This window comes from Erythrolamprus reginae, chromosome 1 (assembly GCF_031021105.1).
Source record: "Erythrolamprus reginae isolate rEryReg1 chromosome 1, rEryReg1.hap1, whole genome shotgun sequence".
Lineage (NCBI taxonomy): Eukaryota > Metazoa > Chordata > Lepidosauria > Squamata > Dipsadidae > Erythrolamprus > Erythrolamprus reginae.
Genome location: NC_091950.1, coordinates 237528987 through 237553811, shown reverse-complemented (window position 1 = coordinate 237553811; position 24825 = coordinate 237528987). Strand labels below are relative to the sequence as shown.

Genomic DNA, 24825 nt, shown 5'->3' with positions numbered 1-24825 from the left:
TGAATGAATGGCAATCATCTCTGTAACAGTCTCCCTCTCCCACCTTATGGAATACTCTCCCTCTTCTAGAACTTTGTGCAACTTCCAATTTGCTACAGTTGCACGAACAGGTTAAAGCTGTTCTATCTCAATGTGCTTCCAATTCCAACTGATTGACTAAGTGTATCCATCCGGGGTTTTATCTTTGCTTGCTAGGGTTCTTTTTTGGTAATTACATTTACTCATCCATTATTACGCTTTTGGGTTTTTTTCTTTTTTATATTGTACTTCCCGACCACTCCAAGCCTTTGGAATTGGGACAGGTTATAAATACTGTAAAATAAATAAAGATTTGCCACACTTTCAAATGTAAGTTTATTTCTTGGCAATAATTGTTTCTGCACTTTAACTTATGCTTCAATTGAAAATCAAATATTAGGAAATAAGCCAATTTTTCAATGTCTCTGGCAACAAAAATAAGCCTTGCAGGGAAAAGGTCCAGAGAAAATTCCATTTTTTTTTCCTGCACAAGATTTTCCAGACTTTTATTGGGCCATCACTCTCAGAAACATATAGCTGATTAATGCCTGTTAATGACTGCAGCTACGTAAGGGTCAGAAAAAAAGAGAATTTCAATTCCAAACAATGAAAGACAAACTATGCCCAGGCCTGGCTGATTGTGTGCTTCCCAGAAATCATCTGTGGCTACTCTTGAAGAAAGAATGCTGAAGTAGACAGACTTTGGTCTGACACTGAGGGGCCATTTTTCTTGGGAGCAGATTACCTGTCATATTAAATGATTACATTTAATATGTCTTTTGCCATGGTGGTGGTTTAATTAAATAGCAAATCTACTCTCAAGCAAACTGCAACTCTGGGAAATGTAAGTGAACTTCAAGAACTTATATGCCTGCCTCCACCTCCTGCCCACCAAAAGTGGCAAAAATAGAGAGTGAATATAGAACATTTTTTATAGTTAAAAGAATAAGCAACTTGGGGGCTAGAGAGCAAAATTTGACATTTTATTGAATGTCTTATTCCCCACTACCACCATTTGAAGTGACAGATATATCTGCTCTGCACAGTAGAGATCGAAAACACATTAAGCAGAAGTAAATTACAGACATAGCTGCATAAAGTTAAAAGAAGACTGTATTAGGTTAAAAGAAGTAGACTGAAATACTAACTAGATTATTGAGATACAAGCAGTAGCTTTGTAAAAGACCCTACCTATGAAAGTGCAAATAGTTAAAGAGTTGAAAGCTTTTTTTTTTCACCCAGAAGAGGGAAGAGAATATTTCCGATCATCTGAACTGTGCAAGAAACAAGTACTGTATTATTAGAAGAAATCGTTCTAACCATCTATGTAGTGGTCATACATGAAACATGTAAGTTCATACATGAAACAAAAGAATTCTTTTAACAATTGGCAACTGCTATTTTGCAGTTATACTACAACCTGGATCACAGTAAATGTTGCACAGCTTTACACTTTAATATAGTTACATACAATTACAATTAATTCAATCAACTGCACAAAATTTTAAAAATATCATTTTAAATAAATCCCATATAATTATGTATTCCTTTATAATCATATTTTTTAATATTCTGCATTTCCCCTTTTCTTTTAGATTTTACATCTTCAAACTTTTGGGACCACTTCTTCAAAATATTTTTGTTGGGGGATACTTACAACATTCTAAAAACAAAGATTACATTTATTTATAATTTGAAGTAAAATGATAGTAGTCTGTTAGTATTCATTGTAGTAAAGACAGTTCTGCTGTTAGAATATTTATGAAGCAGATTTTTTTTCTATATGATTTTCACATTTGTCCATTTTCTCTGAACAATACATATTATTTGCATACTTGCAGGATGATTAAAAATAATTATATGTTCATATATATATACAATATATTGATATCAGCCATAAAAATATTTGAGAAAAAACTCACCCTGGATTATACAGCATAACTGTTGAAAGGTTTTCACAAGATTTTGAAAGATCTGACATGGACAAACTGAAGGAAGAAAGCAATCCACTCTGTTAAAGACAACAGAAAAGTTAATGGTCATTTGACTAACTGATTGATCATTTATATGCTATCAAGTTGGTTTTGACTCCTTGTAACTACATAAATAATTTCCTCCAGAACAATAATTGTTGCATGATAAAATTTTGGGATGGGGAGTATAAACATTGTACTTTAATCTCATTCAAATTATTGTATCAAAATCAATCAGGTACTTTAGAAGTAATGGAAGCTTGCTATGAATTCAATAACCTCACCTTTCTTTTCTCCCTCAGTTTGGCTGCTTCCTTAGGATGATTGAATCGAAACATATTTGTCCGCCCAAGTAATATTACAGCACCTGGTAAGAAAATCATTGAAGCCATAAGCAAACCAAAGGCAGAGATATTTCTTCAATTGAGACTAAAACACAATTAGTTTACTCCATCATGGAATGAAAAATACATTTTTTAGAAAATGAGCTGTAGACTGCCACTTTTAAAAATGAAATGTATGGTGTTTGTATTCTAAGCTGGATAAAATTGCTTACTCAGATGTTTTGAGAGCAAGAAAAAACCATTTCTAGGCAATAAACTTTTCTCCCAATTTTAAAAAAATCCTCCAGGCTTTTTGAAATGATTCAAGTGGAATATAGTGTACTTTAGTTATCATAACAATGTTTTTTAATATTTATTTTTCAACAAACAAAGAAATACAGATATATTTGAAAAGAAAAAATGTGTGAAAGCTCACAAAAACTCACACAGAGAGCACTGTTTTTGTACCAGATTATTTTGAATAAATTGTCCTATATAATAGCAACCATATTAATTGCTGCATTAACTGATCACCTGCAGTAAAAGTCTGGCAGGACAAAATTTCTCACAGCCCAATCCATGACATTCTGCCTCAGAAATAGTATTTCCACCCATACTTTACTAATTACATGCAATGACATAATCATACAAGTTGAAAGGGTATTATGAATTAACAAGACCAACCTACAGAGGTGAAATGCTATCGATTTGGATCGGTTCGTCTGAACTGGTAGAAAAAAAATACTACCGGTTCACTTGAACTGGTAGTAAAAAAAAATGCTAGCGTAGGAAGTCTTATTTGCCTAGAGATTTATGTGCCTGTGTACATATCAAGCTTAACACAAAATTACTCACTTGACAAAAGAGGATGAGTAGAAGCAATAATGAATAAATAAATAAATTATTTTTTTATTCCAGACTGAATATGGCAGGGAGGTGACTGAACATCTAAAATCCTGTGAAGTTTATCAGAGGGTGGGGAATAACAGGAATAATTGCATCTTATAATCAGTAGTGGGTTGCTCCCGGTATGGACCAGTTCTTAGAACTGGTAGGTCTGGCGGCAGGAGGCCCCACTCACATACCTGGAATACTTCTGCACATGTGCAGAAGTGTTGCCCCCATGTGCACGAACCAGTGATAAAAATTTTTACAACCCACCACTGCTTATAATCCTTGCTGATCATAGAAGCTCTATACCAGAGACTGGCAGATATAGTCAACATAAGACCAACTAGATCCCTCAGGGCAACTACTTTGTATCAACTTTTGTGGCCTTTACCACTAAGTAAACTCTGGCAGCAGTTCTAAATTGAATTTTACTAACTATATTAATCTTTTTGCCAGAATGGGTTGAACAGTGGAGATTCTGAAAGATGCAGAAACTTATTTTCTTGTCAGAGATTCATATGGAAGTTGTTGTTGTTGTTGTTGTTGTTTTTGTTAATTATTATTATTATTATTATTATTATTTAGATTTGTATGCCGCCTCTCTCCGAAGACTTGGGGCGGCTCATAGAATAGATACAAACATAAGCATGTAGCACAAATCTAATAATTTAAAATATAACTAAAACCCCTAGTGTAATATACAATCATACAGTCCAATCTCACCATACATTACATCTGTTGAGTCATGACCTAGTTACAGCCTGGAACATTTCATATCCGTTCCGTGTTATCATCAAACAAATAGATTAATGGGAAATCTGAATGAAATTTGGGGCCCATGTTTGAAAGATGTATAGGAGAACATTTCAACAAATTGGAATTTGATATTGCCACAGCCTGTTTCCATGCAGGGCTGTGGTATAGCCTTGTCTTGGATTTCCTCTTGTGTACAGAAAAGATAAGTCTGAATTAGTGCAGTGATGTCATTCAGATATATGATTTATAAGTATCTTGACCATGATCAGAATGCTTTTTACTATACTATTATGTTTACACTCTCACAACCAGGAGACAGTAGATGAAGTGGCAGAATAGACTGAACATCAGTGATCAAGAACAAATACAACCAAACATGAGCACAGATTTCGGTGTCTACTATAGCAATCAGAGTGGCAAAACATTAACACTTTGCATTTATTGCTTTCATAGGTTGCCATCCATTCAGCCCTATTTAGAGCAATCTGAACTATTCTGGGTAGGAAGGTTAGTTTTTTGGGATGCTGTGATTATTTTTTCCAGACATTTGGGGGGAAAACATGCATATTACAAACTGCTGGGCAAATTTAAAAGGGGTGACAGGCACGCAGTCTTTTAAAATTATTTGCAAAAAAGTAAAAAATGAACAGGATCTTCTGTAACATCAGCACAATGGATTAAATATTTGTCCTATCCGATTGGTGAAAACTGAAAAAGGTAACTTCATCTTGATGAAGTGCTTGTGACTAAATGCATCCTTGAGTGATGGGATCATGCTACCTGACTTGAAGAAAGTGGCCAGTTTTTTCAAATTGTCATTGCTCGACCCAGCTATTAGCCTTTTTCCAACCTTCTCTTTATGGGAAATGTTCTTAAAAAGGCAGCAGATCTGTACTTACCCATGTGCTTTCGATGAAGCAGAATATCTAAATACTTTTCACTTAAATTTCAGGCCAAGGAATGAGACTACATTGATTGCTCTTGGGGTGACTTGTGGTAGGACAGGGGATGGAAGGAATATGGCCTCCTTGGTCCTGCTGGATCTCTCAGTTACCTTCAGTAATGGGCATGACTCCCTTGTGAGGTCAGAATTGAAAGTATGTTTTACAGCAATTGTTTCTGATGGGAAGTTTCATTTGAGGGTGATGCGTAGAATTTAATTAATTAAATCATTATTAAATTAAAATTAAATTAAAGAAGAGAGATCAAATCTTGGAGACTATGTGATGTTATGGGACTTGACCCCTTTTCAGTCTCATTTCATTTCCATATGAGGTGAAAGGAGGGGGAAGAACTCCTCTTGGAATCACAGCTTATTGTAAGGGGAGGTGGAGGCCCTTGCCTAGAAGACCCATGGGGTAGAGCCTTCTCTGTGGCTACCCCAACATTATGGAACGAACTACCCCCCGATGTCCATATTGCTTCCACCCTACTGTCCTTCCGAAAGGCTGTGAAGACCTGGCTTTGTTTTTATTACTAATTATTTGACTTTGTTTATTGTATGTGCTATTTACTCTTGTAAGCCGCCCTGAGTCCCATTGAGATTGGGCAGCATATAAATCACATTAATTAAATTTAAATTAAATATGCATAGCTCTGTATTGTGTATAGGTTGTGTTCATTCTCGGACCTTATAGCTTTGCAAACCATCACTAATGCCTCTATTCCTTCACATTTGCTCTATATATTTCGGGATGGATTACTATTGTCTTGTTCTCAAAGAAATAGCAATTGTTGTGAATTATGACAAATATGACTACACAGTGTCTTATGATAATAATTTTATTTTGGAGTCAGTTTTGGTTCAACTGTTTTTTCATTCGGCCCAGAACTTTTTAATATCTTCATAAATGACCAAGATGAGGGAATAACAGGAGAACTAACCAAGTTTGCAGAAGATATCAAGCTGACTGGAGTAACAAGCACCCTAGAGGACAGGCTCAGAATCCAGAGGGACCTTGACAGAGTCAAACACTGGGCCCAAACCAATAAAATGAAATTCAACATGGAGAAAAGTAAAATCCTACAACTAGGTAAGAAGAATAAAAAACCACACATACAAACTGGTCAGAACCACACTCAAGAGCAGCAACTGTGAGAGGGATCTGGGAATCTTGGTAGCCAACTAAATACGAGCCAGCAGTGTACAGAAGCAACCAAAAAGGCCAATGCAGTCCTGAGCTGCATAAATAAGAGCAATACAATCAAAGACTAGAGAGGTACTAGTACCACTCTATAAAGCCTTGGTCAGATTACACCTAGAGTACTACATCCAGTTTTGGTCACTACACTACAAAAAGACATTGAAATTCTGAAGAAGTGCAGAAGAGACCAACCGGGATGATAAAGGGTCTGGAAAATAAAACATACAAGCGCAGTTGCAGGAACTGAGCTTGTCCAATATGGCGAAGAGAAGGAGCAGGGGTGACATGATAGCAGTGTTCCAATACTTGAGGGGATGCCACAGAGAGGGGGGGGGGGGTCAGGCTGTTTTCCAAGGCACCAGAAAGCCAAACAAGGAATAATGGATGGAAGCTGACCAAGGAGAGATTCAGACATGAAGTGAAGAAAAACTTTCTAACGGTGAGAGCAATCAACCAGTGGAACAGTTGCCAGCGGAGGTTGTGAAAGTCCCCACACTTGCAACAATCAGGGGGAGATTGGACTATCATCTGTCTCAAATAGTATAGGAACTCCTTCTTGAGTGGGGGGTTGGACTAGATGACCTGCAATGTCCTTTCCAACGCTAATAAAATAAATAAATAATGCTAGTCTTATAATGAAGGAAGCAAGTTGCATAGTGTGATTTTATATTTGAATTTTCTGAATTTATATCTTGAATCTGATCTGTCTAACCCATACCATACCATAGTTCCAAGAGAATTAGCTTCCTACGTTCTGCTCTAATTTACTCAAATTTCAGAATAGCTCAAACATTTCTTCTTGACTTGGAGAGATAAAAATTATCTGGAGATTCAAATTAAAAATTTAGATTCTATTCTATAAATATTATGAACCATCACATCTATTGAAAAGGCTGAAAATTAAATAGTTCAGCAGGGCAAGAGAAGCATCAAGAATTAATTTTCAAAACGAAAAGAGAATACGGTTTACAAATGAGGATGCATAAGATTTTCTGTGCTGTATCACCTAAATGATCTTGAATATAGCCAGATGATTATATTTTGTTTGGTAAATTGTATCAATTTTCTTGTTCCAGCATAGTTCTGTCAATAGACTTATAGATAGAAATCAGTATCAAATAAATGTAATTTCCAAGTGACATGGCTTACACATTTCTTCAAATACTTGTACTTCAGCTTGTCTTTAATTTCATGTAAATATTTCTGTCCACTATAGAAATAAAAATGTAATAAAGCTGGTAGCACCCTTCCGCATTGATTCCTAGAGAAAAAGGATCTAGTGCTCTCTTTTCATTTGAAACTATACTAACAATTCTTACTAAACTTTATCCCAGCTAATATGAAAGATTTACTGTTCATATAACTTCCTACTCTAAAGCTATTTCAATACTTTCACTGTAATTTATGTGATGCATTGGATTGAGTTTTCCCCCTAATTCGTATACTCCCTTTGCAACTACTAGGTCTGAAGTTACAATTCCAACAGCTATGCCATAAAATAGTTTCTTTTGATGCTTGTTACTTAACACACTTGTTCTGAAAGTTAATTTTTTTATTTTCTTTTTGAAGGATATTAACTCAATGAACTGTTTCAAATCAATGGGAAATAAGTCTCTGTGGGACATTAATATTACAATATTATTTTTAAAAAGCACATTTTACCAAGTGTATACAGAATTTACTGTATTTTGCAACGAATAACTTTAAATATTTAGAAAACTTTTGTAGGATTTATTTCTACAAACAAGCTAATTTTAGAGTAATTAAACAGTTCAAAAGAAGGTATTTCAGTACTTCCAACTTCATTTGAAGGAAATGTCGTTCTGCTCAAAGTCAACTGCACAACCAAAAATGATTTAAAGTTTAAAAGTATTTCTTAAGGGCAAGTAAGCTATGATACCAATTACAGCCATACAATTAATAAAATGGGGTTTTTTTTGTTTGTTATCTGAATAGTAGTTAAGCAAAGAATCTTATGATCTTTGGTAATATTAGGGAGCAGGAGGAAGAAGAGGAGTTGCTTAATGCTCATTGCCCTGTAACTGATGTTAGTCCATTGTAACTGAAAATATATGCATGATTGTCATCATAACCAGTTGCTCTGAGTCAGAATAGAAAACTGGGGTGTATTTTTTACTAGATTAGTACTGTAAATTCATGTTTGGCCAACATACTGCAAGTGCAACCAAACCCAAACATATGTTTTTTATTCCAAACATATTTATATTATCCAATGTAATCTAGGTTTCTCATCTAAAGGCCACCTTGTAAGTCAAATAAACCATATGTCAACTCTCAAAACGACTCTAGCTGAAGCCATATGTTTCTTGCTTTGTGTCTTAGTTGCCATATTTATTGGGGGGTGGGGCACTTATGGAATGTAGAATGTTTTCCTTCAATGTGTCAGACATAACAATGATAAGGCTCTTGAGAATCAAGGCTAAATCAGCGTGCTCTAGCAAGAGCAGGAGGGAGTGCTGAGAAGTTCATCACCTGCTTGGGTGGCTGATGTGACCTGTGCAATGAGGGGGGTGGATAGTATCTATTCTTTAATTATACCAAAAACATGGGAATTAGTCAGTGCTGGTTTCACCTCTGACCATGCCAATATGATGTACCCAATAAACCAGATTTTTGATGAAGCCAAGACCTCAGAGACTTGAATTGATTGGGAGAACTACTCGGAACCATGACACCACTGTCAGCTTCCCATTACTTACATATATGTGATAAAATAAAAGAAATAGAGTAATATATGGATAACGAATGTGAATACAAAAGTTAAATGACACTTTTTTCACGCTTGAGTTTTCCCATTCATAACTCTTCTAGTTCTCTTTCATATAAATTACATGTATAGTACTTGTTTCATTGCATTGATCTTATATTCTGACTCTAAATTCTGTAGGTCAAATTTCATTATTCCTGGATACAGTTTCATGACCTGAATAGTACCACATGTATCTGATTTAAAATGGCTCATTTCTGACAATTTCAAATTTTCCTTGGTTTATGCTTCTCACATTCCATTTTCCAATGATATATCTCCTACTTAGAGATGAATTTTTCTTTCAGTAGTGGTTCCTTTGTTGATAGAATTTATTAGGGCTTTGTTCAGGCCATATTTCTGTCTTCAGATCTGCTTGTTAAAAGTTCAAAGCGCTTCCCCTATAATTAGAGGAAAGTCTTCCAAATTGTGAGTCTTAACATCTGGCATCGCTAATTCATCCAAATATTATATATATAGGCAGAGTGAAACACAAATGGTTTGTTATTCCAAGTTTGATTTAGAATTTAAAGTTCTTCTCCTATATAAGTTGGTTTCTCTGATGTTTGCAAAGCTTACCTATTCTCCTTCCACCTGCGGTAAATTGCCCAAATATCTTCTCTCTTTTCAATCTCACTCAGAGGATAACCTAGCTAAGAGTTCCCATTCTTGAAAGCATCACTGTTAGTCACCAATGCTATTGAACTCTCCCATCACAGCAAAGTGATAATCGATGCTCTCTGAACTTGGTTGTTTTCTTGCAGATGTTTCAATATCCAAACTACGTAGGTAACATCATCAATGCTAGTGTAATTGCCTAGCAATATTGCTTTCAAAATTAATGGTCATCCTTACAACTTGAAAAAGAATAGAACATTTTTAAAAATCTGAATTTGCATTCCTATATATTTTGGTAAGCAATTTCAGTAAACTCAGTGAAATCTACAGGTGAAACTCAAAAAATTAGAATATCGTGCAAAAGTTTATTTATTTCAGTAATGCAACTTAAGAGGTGAAACGTAATGTATGAGAGAGACTCATTACATACAAGGCAAGATAGTTCAAGCCATGATTTGTCATATTGTTCTATGTACAATCCTTGTTTTATTGATTGAATGTAATATTCTCATTTTCTAAGATTGTGGATATGGGGTTTTCATGAGCTGTACCCCATAATCATCACAATTATGACAAAGTACAGCTTGAACTATCTTGCCTTGCATACAATGAGTCTCTCTCATATATTACATTTCTTTAAGTTGCATTACTGAATTGAATGGACTTTTGCACAAATTTCCAATTTTTTGAGTTTCACCTGTACAGCCATGTCTAAAGTAACAAAGTGCTAACAAGATAAATAAAATGCAAGCAAGCAAGTCATTAAGGGTTAAAGTAGATGGCTGGAAATATTTAATGCTGGAAACCAAAGTATTTTGATTTAAGTTAAATAACATTTATTAGCTACAAGTTCCTAGACATTGTTTGGGGTAAGAGTTACATTATGTTTAGGAAAGTGTGATGTCTTTTGACCCACCCTTTATGTAATATTTTAATACACATATAAATAAGCTAGTCAGTAAGGATAATCTTATTAATCATCCTGACAATAATATTCCTTCTCCTGATGTGAGGCTTAATTTCTTTAAGATAAGCAGGAGGTACTTGCATGCATTATATTCCAATGTGTGGTTAGAATGACTTAATTTCTGTTCACTTTGCATTGAAATCCCAAACTGTTTTAGTCACCACTAAAATAAATTTCTACTACCACCAATACACACATGTAAATACACACACAATGTCTGACTATATTTATCTACTAATCTGTCCTCATAGCCTGACAGTTTTCAGATGCATTGGTATTGAAAGCATGATGGCTGGTAATGATAGAAAATGCAACCTAAACACATTTGAAAAGCACCAGAGAAGACTGGATTGGGCAAATACAGTAGATGCATCTCATTAATGTATCATCTGTACAGCTGAACTGCAATAAAATATGTAGAAGAGAGCTGAAATGAGAAAAGGCAAAGAAATGTCTAGAATAATACCTTGATTGAGTTGCGTAGCCTCTGTGATTTGAATTCCATTTATAGAACACTGTGCTCCATCGAGTGGTATTAAATGAACCGTTCCATTGAAATGTTCAAAAGTGCAGTGCTCGCTTTCCAAATCAAGACCATGAAGTACTAAAACACAAAAACAGATTTGTAATAACTATTACAATACGATTTTTACTTTTCTAATTCTGAAGTTTTAATTTATTTAACACTTAGCCCATTAATTCCCAGATTTCATATTTTCTTTGCATTGCTTTTATACAGATAAAAAATATTTAAAATAAGTAAGATAAGTAAACTAGCCTACGTAGAAGCAAACAAATAGATCAAAATGTATACATTTTTAAAATAATAATTCAAACAAAAAATTGATTAGATATCAGTGGACATTGAAAGTTGTATTGTATATAGAGCAGGGGTCCACAAGGACCGCAGCCCACTACCAGGCTTGGAACAAGGCCACGGAAGTGGGAGGCAAGAACACACTCATTCTCACATGTGTGAGCATCAGGCAAGCATGTGCACACACACTCCATTTGTGTGAGTGGTGGACCTGCATCCCCCACCACTCAGGCGGAACCATCCCCTCTCCCCCTCCCCCAGGCTGTTTGTGTGTATACTGAATATCATAATGTAAACATAGCGAAATTTGGTCCTATTAGCATGCAATGTCAAATCCTTTAGAATTACAAAATGTCTTATCCATTCAGTTGTGGAAACAGCACCCTTCTTCTTCTTCCAAACATGACCAGCACCTGCTCCTACTCCTTTAGTGCCTTCACTCTTTTTGAGAATCAGATGCTTCCCTTTGAAATGGACAGACAGGTTCTTCAATGGTATATTTGGAAGGATGATTTTCAAATAAGTCTAAGCCTGGTTTCAGACTCACAATTCATAGGATTTTCTCTAAAAGGTATGTTCTCAGTTCGTACCTTTTTTTTTACTGGGAGTGTTTGATTTATGACCATGTTTTCAGTAACTGTTCAAAGTTAAAGTGATGCTGAATGAAGGAACTTGTGGCTGATCCCTGAAGTTACAACCATTGCAGCGCCCCCACAGTCACATGAACAAATTTTGCACTTAAAACTGCAAGGGTGCTTTAATTCCCTTCAATCTTTCCCCCGACTATGTCCTTTCGACCCCCTGAACTCTGCAGCCCTTGCTGCCATAGCTGTCCTTAGCTAACTACTTCTGTCATGCCCCCATTGGAGTCTGACTATGCAGTGGAAGGTGAGCTGGAACAAGAATTGACAATGAGTGAGGGGGCAGCTCTGTTGGCCTTGGAGGAAACTGGGGAAGGGCAGTGTCAGTCCAGACAAGGCTATTAAGAATTAGCAAGGCCTGCAGGCTGGGAGAAAGAGAGCTCCGCCAAGGAGCAAGAACCACCGTCTTCTGATGCAAGGGCATGGAAAGTGCAGAGGATCAGCTCAGATGGCGGAGGTCACTCACCAGGAGAGTGCCCCACCCAGCTTCATCGGGCATACCTGGGGAATGAGACTTAAAGAGACACTGGGGAGGGACATTAGTTGGGAAAAAACACTGAGTTCCTGAAGTGTTGTGTGCCGAAGTTTGAACTTGCCAAGAATCCGTGCATTCCTGTGTGGTGTTCTGGACTGATTATCTGGATCTTTTGCTCCCTGAATTCCTTGATTTGTTCTTGTTTTACTAAATAAATTTGGGATTTGTTGCCATGCAGCCTTGATGCAGATAGTGCTTGACTGGACTAATTGTGACCTGAGGATGTTTGAGGTTTGTTTGGGGGAGATTTGAAGCACTAAAGGGCCAGATTGAACTGCCAGTTCTTTGTGTTATCTCTGTGCCATGCCCTAGTCATCACATCTTGCTTCTAAGCATATACACCCTGGCCCATTGCGAGGCAGTTGCTGGCCACACATGGGTTATTCTCCCCAGGTTGCACATGACAGTTTCCTCAAGAGAATTGTGCGCCTCAAATGACTGATAAAGGGCCAGAGCGGACATGCCTCATCAGCAGTGGGAGCAGTGGGAGCATGATCCAGCATAGAAACATAGAAGACTGACGGCAGAAAAAGACCTCATGATCCATCTAGTCTGCCCTTATACTATTTCCTGTATTTTTATCTTAGGATGGATATATGTTTATCCCAGGCATGTTTAAATTCAGTTACTGTGGATTTATCTACCACGTCTGCTGGAAGTTTGTTCCAAGGATCTACTACTCTTTCAGTAAAATAATATTTTCTCATGTTGCTTTTGATCTTTCCCCCAACTAACTTCAGATTGTGTCCCCTTGTTGTGTTCACTTTCCTATTAAAAACACTTCCCTCCTGAACCTTATTTAACCCTTTAACATATTTAAATGTTTCGATCATGTCCCCCTTTTCCTTCTGTCCTCCAGACTATACAGATTGAGTTCATTAAATCTTTCCTGATACGTTTTATGCTTAAGACTTTCCACCATTCTTGTAGCCCGACTTTGGACCCGTTCAATTTTGTCAATATCTTTTTGTAGGTGAGGTCTCCAGAACTGAACACAGTATTCCAAATGTGGTCTCACCAGCGCTCTATATAGCGGGATCAAAATCTCCCTCTGAACACAAACCGGTAACACCTCTGAGAAAGTCACTGAATCAGTTATTTTACCCAGCTCCACACTTAGACATTGAAAATCTCTTTTTAATACATTAACATTTCTCTGGGACAAATCATTTGTGCCAAGATGCACCACCACATCAACGTTATTACCTTTACTCACAGCCTTGACAATGTTTGTAATTCGCCTCCTGTCCCTGCTGGCAGTGGACCCTGGGAGACACCTCATCACCTTCACCACATCCTTACTCTGTCCCAAATCAACACCTCTAAAAGTCGAGAGGTGTCATAACGGTCATCCCCAAATGTCATAACGGTCCCCCCCAACTGTCATAACGGTCCCCCCCAACTGTCATAACGGTCATTCCCAACTGTCATAATGGTCGTCCCCAACTGTCATAATGGTTCCCCCCAACTGTCATAATGGTCATCACCAACTGTCATAACGGTCATTCCCCAACTGTCATAATAGACGCCGCCAACTTTCATAACGGTCAGCTCAAACTGTCATAACAGTCGCCCCCAACTGTCATAACGGTCGTCCCCCAACTGTCATAACGATCATCCCCAACTGTCATAACGGTCATCACCAACTGCCATAACAGTCACCCCCAACTGTCATAATGGTCATCCCCAACTGTCATAACGGTCACCCCCAACTGTCATAACAATCGTCCCCAACTGTCATAACGGTCATCCCCAACTGTCATAATGGTCATCACCAACTGCCATAACGGTTCCCCCCAACTATCATAACGGTAATTCCCAACTGTCATAATGGTCGTCCCCAACTGTCATTATTGTCGTCACCAACTGTCATAATGGTCATCACCAACTGCCATAATGGTCGTCCCCAACTGTCATGACGGTCGTCCCCAACTGCCATAACGGTCATCCCCAACTGTCATAACGGTCATCCCCAACTGTCATAATGGTCGTCCCCAACTGTCATTATGGTCGTCACCAACTGCCAAAACGGTCATCCCCAACTGTCATAACGGTCATCCCCAACTGTCATAACGGTCGTCCCCAACTGTCATAACGGTCGTCCCCAACTGTCATAACGGTCATCCCCAACTGTCATAACGGTCGTCCCCAACTGTCATAACGGTCGTCCCCAACTGTCATAACGGTCATTCCCAACTGTCATAACGGTCGTTCCCAACTGTCATAACGGTCGTTCCCAACTGCCATAACGGTCCCCCCCGTCATAACAGTCATCCCCAACTGTCATAACGGTCCCCCCCAACTGTCATAACTGTCATCCCCAACTGTCATAACGGTCGTCCCCAACTGTCATAACGGTCATCCCCAACTATCGTAACGCTTGCCAATAACTGTCATAACGGTCATCCCCAACTGTCATAACGGTCCCCCCAACTGTCATAACGGTCGCCCCCAACTGTCATAACGATCGTCCCCATTTGTCATAACGGTCCCCCCAACTGTCATAACGTCCCCCCCAACTGTCATAACGGTCATCCCCAACTGTCATAACGATCATCCCCAAGTGTCATAACGGTCGTCGCCAAATGTCATAACGGTCATCACCAAATGCCATAACGGTCGTCCCCAACTGTCATAATGGTCAGCCCCAACTGTCATAACGGTCGCCCACAACTGTCATAACGGTCGTCCCCAACTGTCATAACGGTCATTCCCAACTGTCATAATGGTCATCCCCAACTGTCATAATGGTCATCCCCAACTGTCATAATGGTCATCACCATCTGCCATAACGGTCGCCCCCAACATAGAAACATAGAGGTCTGATGGCAGAAAAAGACTTCATGGTCCATCTAGTCTGCCCTTATACTATTTTCTGTATTTTATCTTAGGATGGATATATGTTTATCCCAGGCATGTTTAAATTCAGTTACTGTGGATATATCTACCACGTCTGCTGGAAGTTTGTTCCAGGGATCTACTACTCTTTCAGTAAAATATTTTCTCATGTTGCTTTTGATATTTCCCCCAACTAACTTCAGATTGTGTCCCCTTCTTCTTGTGTTCACTTTCCTATTAAAAACACTTCCCTCCTGGACCTTATTTAACCCTTTAATATATTTAAATGTTTCGATCATGTCCCCCCTTTTCCTTCTGTCCTCCAGACTATACAGATTGAGTTCATTAAGTCTTTCCTGATACGTTTTATGCTTAAGACCTTCCACCATTCTTGTAGCCCGTCTTTGGACCCGTTCAATTTTGTCAATATCTTTTTGTAGGTGAGGTCTCCAGAACTGAACACAGTATTCCAAATGTGGTCTCACCAGCACTCTATAGAGTGGGATCATAATCTTCCTCTTCCTGCTTGTTATACCTCTAGCTATGCAGCCAAGCATCCTACTTGCTTTCCCTAGCACCTGACTGCACTGTTCACCCATTTTGAGACTGTCAGAAATCACTACCCCTAAATCCTTTTTTTCTGAAGTTTTTGCTAACACAGAACTGCCAATAAAATACCCAGATTGAGGATTCCTTTTCCCCAAGTGCATTATTTTACATTTGGAAACATTAAACTGCAGTTTCCATTGCTTTGACCATTTATCTAGTAAAGCTAAGTCATTTACCATATTACAGACCCCTCCAGGAATATCAACCCTATTGCACACTTTAGAGTCATCGGCAAATAGGCAAACCTTCCCTACCAAACCTTCCCCTATGTCACTCACAAACATATTAAAAGAATAGGACCCAGAACAGACCCTTGTGGCACACCGCTTGTAACCTGTCTCTGCTCAGAATACTCGCCATTAACAATAACTCTCTGATGTCTACGCTTCAGCCAGCTGCAAATCCATTGAACTGTCCAGGGATTAAGTCCAATCTTCACTAATTTATCTATCAGTTCTTTATGTGGAACAGTATCAAAGGCTTTGCTGAAGTCCAGATAGGCAATATCCACGGCACCACCTTGATCCAACACCTTTGTGACATAGTCAAAGAAATCAATGAGATTAATCTGACATGATTTGCCTTCAGTAAAGCCATGCTGATTTGGGTCCAATAAGTTATTGTTTTTAGGTGCTGATTTATCCTATTTTTGAGTAGAGTCTCCATCATTTTAACTATAACTGATGGTAAGCTAACTGGCCTGTAGTTACCAGCTTCTTCTCTACTGCCCTTCTTGTGGATAGGCACAACATTGGCCATTCTCCAATCCTCAGGAACATCTCATGTTAACAGGGATTGGTTAAACAAATCAGTCAGGGGGGTAGCAATGACAAATCTGAGTTCTTTAAGAACTCTGGGGTGGTTGCCATCTGGACTCATTGCCTTAGTTATCTTTAATCGTTCAAGTTCGCCCAAGACATCAGCTTCTAAGATCACTAGAGCTGAATCCGTAAGCTGGAAGCAATGCTATATCCATCTATAGTATTATATTGTAAGGTGTCTTGTGAAAAAACTGAACAGAAGTAGCTAGTGAAATGGTCAGCGATCTCCTTATTCTCATCAATGCATGTATTATTCCCGGTACTAAGCTTTGTGATGCTGCAGTTTTTCTTCTTCCTATCACTAATATATCTGAAGAAGATTTTATCCCCCTTCTTTACAGATTTGACAATTTCTTCCTCTTTTGAGGCTTTAGCAGCATATATTATCTGATTCGCCTCATTCTGCCTCATTTTATACACCTATCAGCTATACTTCCAGACTCTTTATACCTCCTATAGGCAGCCTTTTTTGCATTGACTATAGCCCTTACATCATTGCTAAACCATAGCGGTTTCTTCTTCCTTTTACCTTTAGTTATTTGCCTTACATACAGTCCAGTGACTTTTAAGATGGCCTTTTTTAATACAGTCCACTGGGTGCTCGCTCCTGCCATTTTATTCCTCCCCTTTAATTCATTATTTAAATATTCCCCCATTGCATTAAAATTTGTTTTTATGAAATCCAATACTTGGGTTGCAGTATAGCATCATCTGGTATGGCGGAATACTGGACAGCAGGAGTCTCAGAATACAGGTGAATGTGGGCAGCTGGGCTGAGCTGACTGGGGCTTTGTGTGTGGCTATTTTGTGCCAGCTGCTGGGCAGCTACTTTATGCCACATTGCTGGGCAGTGGCTATATGCTGCATTGTGGAGTGGGTGTTTGCTTCATACTTTTAGATTGTAGTGTCACTCCATACTGCTGAGGTTTTCTGGACAGCTGGGTTTCCTGGGTGGCTGTTTTATGCCATGCTGCTGGGACTTCCTGGAGCAACTGGGGTTTTCTGGGGTAGCTGAGGTTTCATGCCATGCTGCTGAGCTAAGGCTCTACACTGCAGTTCAGGAACTTCCTAAACCCCAAAGCCACAGCATACCAAGAATCCCAAACAACAATGACAAACAACTAAGTTCTGGGGTTGTTTCCACCTCTGAACAGCCAAAGGGCAGAGGTGGGGGAGGGGCACTATGCAGTAGCAGGGGATGAAGGAGAAGCAATCCCTTACCTTAGAAGAACTAAGGCTCAGGGCTGGGATAGACCAAGATGGGAATGGCTTAAATTAGGATGGATTCTTGGCTAATGACTGGTGGAATTCAGTTAACAATAGCAACAGGATAGGATTGCTCTCGCTAAGCAATGCAGTCACATGATGTTGTGACCGCATCACTTTAACAAAAGAAATTCTGGTCTCAATTGTAGCCCTAAATTCAAGACTACTTGAATCCTTGAATCACAATTCCAAAATTTAATCAGACCTGTGCTTTAGGCAAGTTGGAGGCATTGCCTCTGTTGCTTTGTTAGGATGTTATAAAAATGCTTCTTTTCATCAGCATAGATATCCACATGGGGGTGGCTCAGTAGAGTCCCTGAGCTATATGCACCTTTTCTACTCAACTCTGGATGACTTCTTTGTAGTCTATGCTAAAGAAATTCCCTGTAGTCTATGCTAAAGAAATTCCCTGTAGTCTATGCTAAGAGAGTACAACTTCTATTCACTACTTCTTTTGCTCCAACCAAGATTCTGATATATTGCCCTGTTTTGTGCTTATGTATATCTACCGTGCATCTTTACTTGAGATTCAACAACTGTATTATTTTCCTCTTTAACTTTTAATGTTGAATTCTATCTTTTAATAAAACTATATACACATATGCAGGGGCACAAAACAGAGAGATTTATATATAAGACTGGTTTAATTTGAGAGCTATAGAAGTATAACCAAAACTATAAATTTGCATTGCTATAAGAACAGAGACTTTTATTCATGTGCGGTATTATGCTGAGAGCAACAGGGGGTGGAATTCATAAAGTAGTAGAAAAGGGCCAGGGATAAGAAGTTTATAATATAATGGCTTATTTCCAATACCATAAACATTAGTAAAAAATAATGCAGTGTTCTATTTACACCAGCCATTCTTCCAAAAACCACAGGTATGATTTCTTCTATAAGGATCATATAATAGATATATGCTCATGGCAATAAGTACTATATGCATAGCCCTAATCCATGGATGGGGGAAATGAAGAATGTGTGTGTCAGCAGCTCGTATGTGTTAGAATAGTAATTCTAAAGCCCCTTTCAAGTTTATAAATTTAGAAATCATCCCCCTACCCCTGCAGCCAACAATTGTTGGAACAGCTATTCGATTAAAAGAGAAAGAGAGCACAATTACCAATATCTTGTTCTCTTGCAGCATCATTTCTGCCAACATGTGTTTGGCCCTCCTAAGGAAGAAAAAAATGACATGTCACTGCAGGTAGTCCATTGCAATGGAAGTGGATTTCTGGTCATAAGTTGTTACACTCCTAAGTTGAGGCACCAAAATGACTAGAGTTGATTGTACAATATTTTTTGAGGTAGTTGTTTATTGAATCACTGTGGTTGTTAAGCAAATTTTGTGGTTGTTAAGAGAATGCCAGAGTCATAAGTGCAAACGCAATATTCCGAACAGGGTTGTTTTTAGTAAAAATCAGTCCAAAAAATGTTGCAAATTTCAGTCATGTGACCATGGGACAATGTAATCAATTGTAAAGATGAGCTGATTCCCAAGTACCTGAAATGTGTTTATGTGACAGTTTATGGTATGGCAGACATTTTATGACAGCCATGGCATCTTTTATCAGGCCACTTGTAATTTTGAACTGTTAAATTAATTAACTGTTAAATGAACAGTTGTATGTTGAAGACTACCAGTATATAAATTCATAAAATTATTAAAAAGTTATAATAAAATTTATGCTTTTTTCCAAATATCCTTGGGGAATCTTTTAAATCTTCCCAAATATCTTTGGGACTTACATCATCAAGTTTGTTGAGTCAAGATTGTTACTGTTTTTCAGCTATTAAGAACCTTTGGATTGAAAAATCTGAAACCATTGGGTGAGTTTCTTTTAAATCTTAATGCAAAGGTTCCCAAAACCAGTCCGTGGAATGGCACCACTCTGTAGCAGGCCAGAAATCAGCCCATTAAAATAAGCAAAGCCCCATCCATGGGATGCAGGCAGCACTACACACACACACGCACGCACACACACACACACGAGACACCAGTCCACTGAAAAACCTGTCTACGTGAAACTAGTACTGGTGCCTAAAAGGACCCTAATGGCCACTGCCAGTGAACAAAATTGTAAATACAAGTTTAATCACTTGAAAAAAATTGGAGTGGGAGGGTTGTGATGGGAATAAACAGTAAAGGGAGTTTTGAACTTTGGTTTTGGAAAATAGCAAACAGACTAAATGCCCATAGAGTGGAAATAAGATTTTGGAATTAAATATAAGAATTCTTTCTCTAGAAAAATGCTTTGGTTTTAAATTCTTTTTTTTTTTAATGATAGGATGGGACCTTGAAGGTTGGACTTTGGAGAGAACCAGAATGAACAAAAAATTACAATTAAAGGAGAAGAATACTTAAATTTGAGTTACTACCACAGAGTCGGCCTTCTTCGGCCTTCTTCGGCTCCCGTCGACTAAACAATGTCGTCTGGCGGGACCCAGGGGAAGAGCCTTCTCTGTGGGGGCCCCGACCCTCTGGAACCAGCTCCCCCCTGAGATTAGGATTGCCCCCACCCTCCCTGCCTTTCGTAAACTTCTTAAGACCCACCTCTGCCGTCAGGCATGGGGGAACTAAAACATCTCCCCCTTGCCCATGTTGTTCTGTTGATTGACTGACTGTGTGCCTGTTTTTATATATATATAAAACAAATATATATATATATATATATATATATATATATATATATATATATATATATATATTGGGATTGTTTTATGAAATTACTAATTTTAAATTGTAATTAGATTGGTGGGCATTGGATTTGTTATTATGTACTGTTTTTTATTGTTGTGAGCCGCCCCGAGTTTGCGGAGAGGGGCGGCATATAAATCCAATAAATCTAATCTAATCTAATCTAATCTACTAATATAGAAGATTTTTTTTTCTCGTATGGCATTTTGAAGGATATTTTGAACTCTGGACCCAGTAAGTTAATTTTAAGATCTCTGTCTCTATAGAGATGATGATGTCCGTCCATCGTGTTCAAAGAGGACCTTGACATCTAATGGGTTGTGGGCTGTATGTGATGTGTCCACAGGTAGCTGGTAAGGCTTATATGGGCAACAAATGTTCTGCCACATGTTTGGAAGACATGTGTGGCCACCATTGTTGCAGCATTTGCAGCTCTGGCTTTGCGGAGTGCTCGCTTCTCTTCAGCTATGAAAGTTCTTCTGTCCTCAGATGTCTGACAGCCCTGGTGGATAAGCATGCGCCATGTTGGTCGATCTTGTGCCAGGGTTTCCAAGGAGGTGGTGTTGATAATCGAGAAACTTGAAAGAGCTTTCAACATGTCCTTGTATCACTTCCTTTATCCCCCATGCGATCACTTTACTTTAAACAGCTCACCACAGAGGAGCTGTTTAGGGATATACAAGCTTAAGGTACATTTGCCTGGAAATGGAGATCTCATTTGATGTATTATTTTTTCATGCTTCCCATGACAGCTAGTAATATTTGTTATTTAATTTACTTAGATTCATTTTAAAACCATATGGTTTCTAATATTATTAGAAATTATGTTTTATTTCTAGTTCTGTGCCTATTAAGGAAAACAAAATAAATGTTTCAAAGCATCAACAAGTCATAGTCAGAGTAAAATGAATAAAGAATACAATTAAGAATGTTATTTATCTATCACTAATCCTCAGGGAAGATATAGGCAGTGAATGACTGATAAAAGAATATTAAACAAGTTAGAATATTCAGTAATTGATTTCCATTTTGCAGAGAAGTAACAGATATTTAGCTTATTGAGACAATAAAGTACAGTGGTACCTCGAGATACGAGTTTAATTCGTTCCGGACCTGGGCTCTTAAGTCGAGCAGCTCTTATCTCGAACGACTTTTCCCCATAGGAATTAATGTAAATAATTTTAATTGGTTCCAGCCCTCAAAAAACTCACAAAGTTAGTCTAAATTATGCAGAAAGACATGTTTTTAATGAAGAAATGTACATGTACATATAAATGAATAATGAAGTTTCTTTCACTTAACTTGTAAACTTTCTTAAACTTTTAAATTTACATATGTTCAACTTCTCTGCCACCCAATCCTGTAGGACAGAGGTCCCCAACCCTTTTTGCACCAGGGACCGGCTTTAAGCGATCAAGAGAGGAATGGGTGAATGAATGGACGGAGGGTGGGAAGGAAGGAAGGAAAGAGGGAAGGGACAAGAACAGAGGAAGGAAGCAAGGAAACTTATGACAGGGGAGAGTAAGAGAGGAATGAGTGAAGGGAGGGAGGGAGGGAAGAAGGTGGGAAGGAGAAAGAAAAGAAGAAATAGAGGAAGGGAAGGTAAAAGAGAGAAAGAAAAAGAGCAAGAAAGAAAGCTGCAAGCCCCCCCCGAGCCCCCCAGGCCGGCTGCAACCTTTTAAAACACGCGCGCCGCTTCGCAGCTGTCTCCTGAAGCCGAACGCGGAAGTTAGCGTTTGGCTTCAGGAGACAGCTCCTTGGCGCTTGTATCTCGAATTTGGGCTTGTAAGTAGAACAAAAATATCTCTCCCCTCCCAGCTCTTATCTCGAGTTGCTCTTAAGTAGAGCAGCTCTTATGTCGGGGTTCCACTGTAGTACAAAAACACAAGTGTCTTTTTAGAAAAAAGCAGATAAATATTGAATTACCTTCAAATGATACAAGATGATACCTGTGCTCAGAAGATCGTCATCGATGCCTATTAAGTGAGGCAGCTCAGAATCTAACACAACTCCAATTCCTTCTTTCCGCAGAGCTAAAGTTTGCTCCTGTAAACACAAACATGATAAAGCCCTCTTAAAGAAATTTTTGCATATTGATTCAACAGTTATATAATTTAACTGAGGATAAAATTATCACAGTGTTAAAATAAATATTGGAAATGACTATAATTTCTACAAAATAGTGCGAACCATCATAAATCAGTTGAATGTTAATTTCAATTATTTAATGTAAAAGAAATATAACAAATAAAATAGCATGACTTAGCATGTAAGTATCAAAGCTTTAGTATTTACAGTATTTTTCGGAGTATAAGATGCGCCTTCGTTTTTTAGGAGGAAAATAGGAGAAAAAATCTGCCTACCAGATAGTCATCTGGCTAGCACCCTTAGTCTGGTCAGCTTCAGCACATTATTTTATCCCCTGGTTAGGGCTATAAAAAAAATCTTATTCGAAGAGAGTAACAATGAAAGAGCTTGCAAGCCAGTAAGAGCTAGGAACATAGTTACCACCTGGTTAGGGCTGAAAAGAAACATTCAGAGCTAGTTGATCAATGAGAAAAAAAAAGACTTATGGCTTGGAAAACATTCTTTGCAGAGAATAACAATGAAAGAGCTTGTAAGCCAGTAAGAGCTGGGAACATTGTTAGTACCTGGTTAGCGATGGAAAGAAACATTCAGAGCAAGTAGAGCAATTAAAAAAAAATCTTGCAAACACAGGGCTTAGAAAACATTCTTTGCATAGAATAACAATGAAAGAGCCTACAAGGTAAGAGCTGGGGAGATTGTTAGCACTTAGTTAGGGCTAAAAAAAAAGTTTCCCTCCCCTCCAAAAAGGGCTACATTCAGAGTATAAGACACACCAACATTTTCAGCCTCTTTTAGGGAAGAAAGAGGTGTGTCTTATACTTTGAAAAATACGGTAGAAACTTAGGAACAAGAAGACTGGTGCAGTGTATAATTAATAACATCGTTCAATTTTTGAACTCATAATTTCTGACCAATGAGTTCCATAGATCCATAAAAAATAAAACTGCAGCTCCTAGATGTAATTTTAATTTGTACATTTGTACCATTGATAACAAATATACAAATGAATAGTATTCCGATTTTTTATAAAACCTATCCCAAATATAAATTTGATGGTTACATTTTGTTGCATTAAAGTTTTTAAAAACTCTTCAATAAAACATATTGCAATAATCCAGTTTATTTGTTTAAAGCATGGAGCCAGACAGGAAAATGCCAGAATATTACTGATGTAAGCACTAGCTAAAATATGCTCACAGCGGATCAACAAAATTTCATACATTGGAAAGAATCTTTTTCTCCATCCTTATGAAATACACTTCTCCAGTTTAAAGCTATAAAATGATTGTTCGATTCATAGACCAAGTTTAAATTAACAAGAAATATTCATGGACAGGCTTAGCTAGATTTGCAATCTTATAGCTAAAACCTCCATACAGTATTATGCTCATGTGCAAAAATGCATATGATATAAAATTTACAGCAACTAAATCAAGTAACTAGCATTACTAGCATCAAAGAACACCAAAAGAAAAGAAACAGCTGAATGCCATATAGAAAATATTTAATGTTAATCTACTTATATTTTTTTTAAAAATGGAATTGAACATTAATGTTTCCTACACTCTTCATGCTTCATTTTGTCTTAATTGGTACAAATTAGTTTCTAAATAAAAACAGACATTCTAGATATGCTGACCTACAATTCCCTTTTCCCTTCAACCAGCATGGTTGATTATGTATATAGAGTTCAGTGCATCTCTATGCCTGAAAACCAATATACTGTAAATGAAAAAGTCTCTAACACCACTAAACACAGTTGATTGTGTTTTAAAATATTACATTACCTAGAAGAGCAACAAAAATTGAACATGAGAACATACTCATCTATGCCTCTTTCACCCATCGAGACAGAGTCCATTGCTCCTGACAGATTAATTTCAGTCTGTCTAGCAACAGGCAATTTTGGGGGAACTTACCTATTATGGCTTGGCACTTGAGCAACTGCTCCTTCACTACAGGATATGTTTTATGACATTTTCTATTATGTCACAAAATGTTTTATGATAATTGTATGTCATAAAATGTTTTATAACACTTGTTAAAGTTTGGGG

At 37.9% G+C, this 24825-nt stretch overlaps 1 protein-coding gene across 9 annotated transcripts in view; it reads right to left on the bottom strand.

Annotated features, from left to right (window-relative positions):
- Window positions 1–24825, bottom strand: part of KIF16B (kinesin family member 16B) — a 176778-nt gene that overhangs the window by 90375 nt on the left and 61578 nt on the right. For all 9 annotated transcript variants that reach the window (XR_011557365.1, XM_070732601.1, XM_070732596.1 and 6 more), the window contains 5 exons: window positions 22610–22729; window positions 19109–19160; window positions 10924–11061; window positions 2276–2358; window positions 1941–2029 (listed from right to left, as the gene is read on the bottom strand). Coding sequence is in view for 8 of the 9 variants with exons in the window: in XM_070732601.1 (XP_070588702.1) it covers window positions 1941–2029; window positions 2276–2358; window positions 10924–11061; window positions 19109–19160; window positions 22610–22729 (482 nt within the window). In the remaining variant the exon portion in view is untranslated. The remainder of the gene's footprint in view (window positions 1–1940; window positions 2030–2275; window positions 2359–10923; window positions 11062–19108; window positions 19161–22609; window positions 22730–24825) is intronic.